At 52.6% G+C, this 7,637-nt stretch overlaps 1 protein-coding gene across 1 annotated transcript in view; it reads right to left on the bottom strand.

Moving 5' to 3' along the window:
• Window positions 1–7,637, bottom strand: part of LMF1 (lipase maturation factor 1) — a 187,339-nt gene that overhangs the window by 24,152 nt on the left and 155,550 nt on the right. The window contains exons 7-8 of the mRNA XM_054390883.1: window positions 5,056–5,233; window positions 1,462–1,615 (exon numbers count right to left, since the gene is read on the bottom strand). Coding sequence (XP_054246858.1) covers window positions 1,462–1,615; window positions 5,056–5,233 — 332 coding nt within the window. The remainder of the gene's footprint in view (window positions 1–1,461; window positions 1,616–5,055; window positions 5,234–7,637) is intronic.

Genomic DNA, 7,637 nt, shown 5'->3' with positions numbered 1-7,637 from the left:
GAAATTTGTGCTATTTGAAAAACAAAACCTAGGGAAAAATATCTTACTCATCTGAAGTGTTCCTCTGCATCTCCACTGCTCATGGTGAGACCTGCTCAGCCAAACCTCTCAACAACCAATGCTCTTCACCTTTTATAACCCCTGTTTAACTCCTGGTGGGACTTCATTCAGAGCTGCACATCCCATTGCTGAGCTCAGACCTCTGGGGAACACCCCCTGGCCACCATGGTGAGGTGGTGGTCAAGCCAGAGGTGCCTCAGAGAAGCCTGGCCCTGTTGTTGCCCCTGGTAGGCTGTGCTGAGGAAGCCTTGTTCAGCATTTCCTTAGCTGCCCTGCTCAGGAACTGCCTGGGAGGGGCAGCACACAAGGACCACTATGATGAACCCAACCATGGCTGAGCTCAGCCTGCTGCCCTGTCCCCACTAAGCCCAGACTCATGTTTAAACAACATCCAAGCTCAACTGGAGATGTTTTCCTTGCCTGGTCCCACCTTGCAGATGGAACTGGGCTTTCCTGAGCTGAAGGCAGCTGCTGGGTTGTCCTCTCCTTGGACCATTCACAGGCCATTCACAGTTTTTGTCTCCACAGTTTCCTGTAGCAGTGAATTCCCCAAGTCACTGGTTGGAAAAAGCAGTTCCTTTTGTTGGCCTACAAACCTGCCAGCCAGGAACTCTGTGTGAGTCCTGACAGGAGGGACAGGGCAGGAGGAGGTCAGCAGTGTGCTGGGGCTGGTGAAGGTCCACTGGAGGAACTCTCCTCTGGACATTTTCATCCTGCATCACTGGAAATGAGCTCACTAAAAGTGGCTCAAGGAAAAGAGAGTTCAGTGGGAAGGAAACCTGCTCCTTCCCTCCTTCACTCTCCTGAACAGACATTCCCAGGCTGGAAGGACATCTGCTTATGCTGAAGGTTCCCAGCCTACCAATCATACTGGAGAGAGCAGCAAAGCTCTAGGATCACAGAACCACAGAATCACAGAATCAATAAGGTTGGAAAAGACCTCAAGGATCATCAAAGTCCAGCCTGTCACCCAAGACCTCATGACCACTAAACCTCCAATCCCCTCTTGAACACCTCCAGTGATGGTGACTCCACCACCTCCCTGGGCAGCACATTCCAGCCTCTAACAACTCTCTCCCTGAAGAACTTTCTCCTCACCTCCAGCCTAAACCTCTCCTGGCACAGCTTGAGACTGTGTCCTCTTGGAAGTGTTGAGGTTGGAAGAGACCTCTGGGATCACCAAGTCCAACCACTCACCAAGAGCTCACAACCCACCACCACTAAGCCACCTCCCTCAGCACCACATCCATGGGGTTTTAAGCCCCTCCAGGCATGGGGACTCCACCAGCCCCCTGGGCAGCCTGAGGACCCTTTCTGTGAAGAAATTGTTCCTAACACCCAGCCTGAGCCTCCCCTGGCACAGTTGAAGGCCATGATGATGTGTCACCAAAACAGTGATACCTCCCAAAGGCTCCATAGGTGTTCACTATCCTGAGAGGGTTGAAGGAGGTGTTCATGACTTGTCTGGAGTTGAGCAGGTTCAGGACAACTGGGATGCTGAGATAAGCAATCAGGAGGCCAAAGGAGATGTTCACCACTCTGCGGATGTAGCAGCCTGTTCAGGACACAAAAGCAGACCAGAAGGAGGGGAGTTAGGGAAATTCTTTCCAGGGAGGGTGGGGAGACACTGGAACAGGCTGCCCAGGGAGGCTGTGGATGCCTCCTCCCTGGAGGGGTTCAAGGCCAGGCTGGATGAGGCCTTGAGCAGCCTGGGCTGGTGGGAGGTGTCCCTGCCCGTGGCAGGGGTTGGAGCTGGATGCTCTTTAAGGTCCCTTCCAACCCAACCCATTCTAGGATTCTATCATTTCCCCACTAGGGATGGGCTCTGCTCCCCACGTGGTGGCCAGGACCCTGCCTGGGTGCTCACAGCTGCTATCAGCTCTTGAGCTGGGGCTGACAAACTCTCTGCTGTGATCAGGCTGAGCTTGCCAAGGGCTGGACACTGGCTCCAGGGATCTGCCTTTCTCTAAATAGTCTGAGAAAGGGCTAAAAAGAAAAATGTCTACAATGTCAGATTAATCAGGGTTTGATGCAGGGGAAAAACCACAGCTGGCACTTGCACCTTGCTCACAACTGCCCTCCTACTGTGTAGGCTGTGCATGGAGTGTTTCCAGCCCCCCCATAGAATAGAATCATAGAATCAAGAAGGCTGGAAGAGACCTCAAAGATCATCGAGTCCAACCTGTCACCCTAAACCTCCTGACTATCTAAACCATGGCACCAAGTGCCACGTCCAGTCCCCTCTTGAACACCTCCAGGGATGGTGACTCCACCACCTCCCTGGGCAGCACATTCCAATGGCCAACCACTCTCTCTGTGAAGAACTTTCTCCTCACCTCCAGCCTAAACCTCCCCTGGTGCAGCTTGAGACTGTGTCCTCTTGTTCTGGTGCTGGTTGCCTGGGAGAAGAGACCAACCCCCACCTGGCTACAACCTCCCTTCAGGTAGTTGTAGACAGCAATGAGGTCTCCCCTGAGCCTCCTCTTCTCCAGGCTAAACAGTCCCAGCTCCCTCAGCCTCTCCTCATAGGGCTGTGCTCAAGGCCTCTCCCCAGCCTCCTTGCCCTTCTCTGGACATGCTCCAGCAATTCAACATCTTTCCTAAACTGAGGGGCCCAGAACTGGACACAGTACTCAAGGTGTGGCCTAACCAGTGCTGTGTACAGGGGTACAATGACCTCCCTGCTCCTGCTGGCCACACTATGCCTGATGCAGGCCAGGATGCCATTGGCTCTCTTGGCCACCTGGGCACACTGCTGGCTCATGTTCAGCTGCTGTCAACCACTACCCCCAGGTCCCTTTCTGCCTGGCTGCTCTCCAGCCACTCTGACCCCAGCCTGTAGCTCTGCATGGGGTTGTTGTGGCCAAAGTGCAGCCCCTGGCACTTGGATTTGTTGAATGCCATCCTGTTGGACTCTGCCCATCTGTCCAGCCTGTCAAGGTCCCTCTGCAGAGCCCTTCTACCTTCTAACAGATCAACACCTGCTCCCAGCTTGGTGTCATCTGCAAATTTACTGATGATGGACTCAATCCCCTCATCCAGATCATCAATAAAGATATTGAACAGGATGGGGCCCAGCACTGATCCCTGGGGGACACCACTAGTGACAGGCTGCCAGCTGGATGTGGCACCATTCACCACCACTCTCTGGGCTCTGCCCTCCAGCCAGTTCCTAACCCAGCAGAGTGCTGCTGTCCAAGCCACAGGCTGCCAGCTTGGCCAGGAGTTTGCTGTGGGGGACAGTGTCAAAGGCCTTGCTGAAGTCCAGGTAGACTACATCCACAGCCTTTCCCACGTCCACCAGGCTGGTCACCTGATCATAGAAGGAGATCAGGTTGGTGAGGCAGGACCTGCCCTTCCTAAATCCATGTTGGCTGGGCCTGATTCCTTGGCCATCCTTCAGGTATGCAGTGATTACCCCCAAGACAATCTGCTCCATGATTTTCCCTGGCACTGAGGTCAGGCTGACAGGCCTGTAGTTCCCAGGTTCTTCTGTCCGTCCCTTCTTGTGGATGGGTGTCACATTGGCCAGTTTCCTGTCTTCTGGGACTGCTCCATTCCTCCCTGAAGTTGTCTCCTCCTCACTGCCCTAAACTTATTTCTTTTCTCCTCCCGCCCTCTCCCTCACTACCTCCACACTCAAACCTCATTTTCCTTTGGCATTTTCTCTCCTTGCTTATCATTCAGGTATGAGGCTTGTGTTGTCCCACCAGCACTTTGGGCTTTGGTCTGCAGGAGCAGTGCTGGATTTGCAGCCAAGGAGACACCTCCTGCCATGGGACAAACAAGCAGCCCTGACCTCTGAGGGGTTCTACCCTTATGGCCCTTCTCCATTTATTTAACATTAGCAGCCAAAGGATCAGATTCAAAGCCCTCACTTGCAGCCTTCCCCTTATCTCTGCAGGAGAGGGATGTTTATTTGAACCTCTCCCAGAAGCTATTAATAACTGTTTAGTCTGAGAAGGTTTCTGGAGAATCATTTGATTTGGGAAGGAGCTCACTGAGATGCCTTCCCTCACCCTCTTGTGCTGCTGCCAGGGCAGTCTGAGTCCATCAAGATGTTTTTCTTTTTTTTGTCTTTCTTGGACTGAACTTCCTAGTCTGCAGTTAAAGAGTAGGGACAGACACAAAGCTCTGCAGCACACTGCCCCCAGCAGCTCCTCAGGTCATACTCTATGGCCATACATGGGCTGCTCATCCTTCAGCAGGTGGTGACTGACACCATGCCCTTGGGGTCACAGGAGACAAATCCAACCAGAATGTGGTGTGGATGGAGCAAGAGTTGGGGAAGGAGCCTGGGGCACGAGCCAGAGGGTTCTGGGTGAAGCAGGCAGGAGCTGAGCACTGGTGATGGCAGCCTGAGGGCTCCACAGGAATGAAACACTCAGACTTCAAGGATCTGGCCAGAGCCTTGCAAACTCAGGTGATGAGCCAGGCATGGCTGGCTTCCCTCCTGGCTTCTGCTCTGGTGACCCAGTGGTGAGGACTTCCCCTGCCACACAGCACCAGTTCAGCACCAGTTCAGCAGCCTCTGCTTTGCTGGCAGAAAAAAACAGATGCAGAAATCCAAATTCAGCCAGAATTTTACAGCTACTCTCTCTTTCAGCTGAATCTGTCTAGAAGCCCAAGCCCATGTCCAGTTACTAAGCCAGGTGCTTGTGTAGCCCTAGCACAGCTGGGTGCAGAGGGCAGGAGGGCAGATGGATCCCTGAGCCACTGCTCCACGGGGGAGAGAACAGCAAACACAAGACTTCTAACACAAAATCCTCACTTCAAGGCTCTTTCATCCTTGACCTTGAATAGTCAAAAAGAAAAATAAATCACCCAGTCCCAGCTCATCCTCTGCTGCGTGAAGTCCAGGAACCCTCCAGCCCACAGAGGAGACCAAAGGGGGCAAAGACACCTCCCTGCCTGCCTAGGTTTGCTCCAGAAGGAGACAGCTTTTGAGATAAGCTCAGCAGACACCTCTGTGCCACTGCTCTGGGAATAACTCACCTAAGGGAAGCTGCTTCTCAGCTGCCCCCTTGAGCTGCATCTGTGCCAGCCGCTCCCTCAGCCCTCCCTGCCTGCAGCTGAAGAGGAAGCTGAGGCTGGCATCGTCAAAGCAGGCGATGCTGGGGATGATGGTCAGCCAGTTGAGGAAGCTCAGGTTTCCACTTATGATCAGAAGCACCTGAAGGGGATAAAAAAGCAGTGGAGGGTTGAGTGACAACAAGCACCTGCCTCCATGACAGCAGCAAAGAGCCACAGAGTTGTTTTGGTTGGAAAAGGCCTCCCAGATCACCCAGGCCACCATCAGCCCAACCCCACCATGGCCACCCTGCCCCAAGTGCCATGGCCACAGGTTTCTTGAACACCTCCAGGGATGGGGACTCCACCACCTCCCTGGGCAGCCTGTGCCAATCCATGACCACTCTTGCAGGAAAGGAATTGTTTCTCATGTCCAACCTAACCCTCCCGGATGCAACTTGAAGCCATTTCCTTTTGTCCTATCACTGGACTCTAGGGAGAAGAGGCCAACCCCAACCTCACTCCAACCTCCTTTCAGGGAGCTGTAGAGTGCCACGAGGTTGTAAAGAGCAAATAAATTGTGGTGAAGGAAATGCTGGATGGTTTTTAGCACCCTAGCACATGCTTTGCTGATTATCCATGATTCCAGCAGTGATGGCAAACCTTTCCTTGCCCAGGCTGTAGCCCAAAGGTACATCACTGGCTTGCAACGTGAGCTCTGCCCTTGCTTTCAGCAGGAGCAAGATCAGGCAGGGTATAGAGTGACTTCATTTCCATACTGCTCCTGGTGTCAGCACAGTGGTTGGGTCCCAAGGGGATCCATCCCCTTCCTGCTTATGCCAAGGTATCTGTGACAGCAACATTCCTGAAACCTTCCTGGAGGAAATATTGGAGCTTCTAATTAAAGAGTAGCATTAAATATAGAAGTGAGGAGGGTTTAAGAGGCTTTTTATTTTTCTTTAGCTTTTATTGGCCATTTAGGAGAATGTTTTGCATGTGAAAGTCAGAGAAAGTGGAAAAATCTGTAAGCCTTTGGAGGAGCCTCCATAAATATCTCTACATGTTGGGAAAAGCTTTTTGCAGGCACGTCTTGGAGTTTTATAGAATCCCAGACTGGGTTGGGTTGGAAGGGACTCATCTAACCCAACTCCCCTGCAGTCAGCAGAGATGTCTGCAAGCAGAGCAGGGTGCTCAGAGCCCCAAACAACCTGACCTGGGATGGTTCCAAGGATGGGAGAAACTCCCACTTCTCTGGGCAACTTTTTTTTGGTCTTACTTTTCCAATGACTTGAAAGATGTGAGGAAGCTTTCTGCCATTCCCCAGCAAGGCCTCAGGCACATTAGGTGGTCACCTTTTGGAACAGCCTGCCCAGGGCAGTGGTGGAGTCACCTCCTCTGGAGGAGTTTAAAAGATGCTTTGATGAGTTGCTCAGGGCCATGGTCTAAGAGTTGTGTGCAGGGAGATGTTAGGTTCTGGTTGGACTCTTAAGGTCTTTTCCAGCCAGGTGATTCTGTGATCTTTGGGCACTGCCTGTTTAGCCTAGTCAGGAATGACATCTTCACAGCAGGTGGCTTCATCCTGCAGCTGCACAATGCCATTTCCTCACCATGTTCCCCCAGTAGCCATGAGCAAACCTCTGCTCAGGGTAGGTGCCAGCACCCCACCAGAGCCTTCGTTAGAACTTCATACCAACCCAAAGGCACAGAGCAATTTCTGCTTCCTCACCAGCACTGGTTTTAATTCCTCTTTTAGCCTAAATTTAGTCAAGCCCACTCTCTACTTAAGGAGCTTTTTGTAAGCCAGCATTTTACCTGCTGCCAGCCCTCCCTGTTGTATTTGTACAGCCACCTCCCTTCTCCACTCCTCCCCTTCAAGGCATATCCAACCGCTCTGCTCTGCTCTCCTCTCCCCGAGGGCTTCCCTGCCTGCCTACCCCCCAGCTGTGCCCTCAACCCCAGCAAGGTGCCATCAATCTTCCTGGGTGCTGACAGGGACCGTATGGAGGCTATCAGAGGGACCTCACCAGGAACTTGTACAGTGATGTTCACATTTCTCATGCTCAAGCAGCCCTGCCCCTCCTGCTGCGTTTTCATGCCACATTTGTCTTCTCCACCCAGGTGTCAGGTTAGTGCTTCCACCCGGTGCACAGGAGCCCTCCCACACATAACCTAGCCCCAGCATCCCACAGACAGCTCTGCTCCTGATCCGTGCTGCAGCACCCCACGTGTTGCACAGCCCTCTTCCATCCCCTCTGCCCCTTCACCTTTGGAAGGCAGGAGCCCAGAGTGTGCTGACACCACCAGGGGTGCTGAGAGCTGACAGACTCAGAGCTTTGTAGTGTTGCTTTCAGATTCATTGTGGCTTTTAAACCAAAACATCAGAAGCATTTAACTCCTCCATGTTCCATCCAAAAAGGGACTGCATCCAGCTCAGCCTTGCTGACACTGACACTTATACCAGGTCACAGAATCACAGAACTGTATTGGTTGGAAAAGATTTTCAAGATTGACTACAAACATTCTCTGACTCTGCCAAGCCTGGTGCTAAACCTTGTCCCTCAGCACCA

This window comes from Indicator indicator, chromosome 22, assembly GCF_027791375.1.
Source record: "Indicator indicator isolate 239-I01 chromosome 22, UM_Iind_1.1, whole genome shotgun sequence".
NCBI lineage: Eukaryota > Metazoa > Chordata > Aves > Piciformes > Indicatoridae > Indicator > Indicator indicator.
Note: the sequence above shows the minus strand (reverse complement) of the source record. Positions and strands in the feature narration are given on the sequence as shown.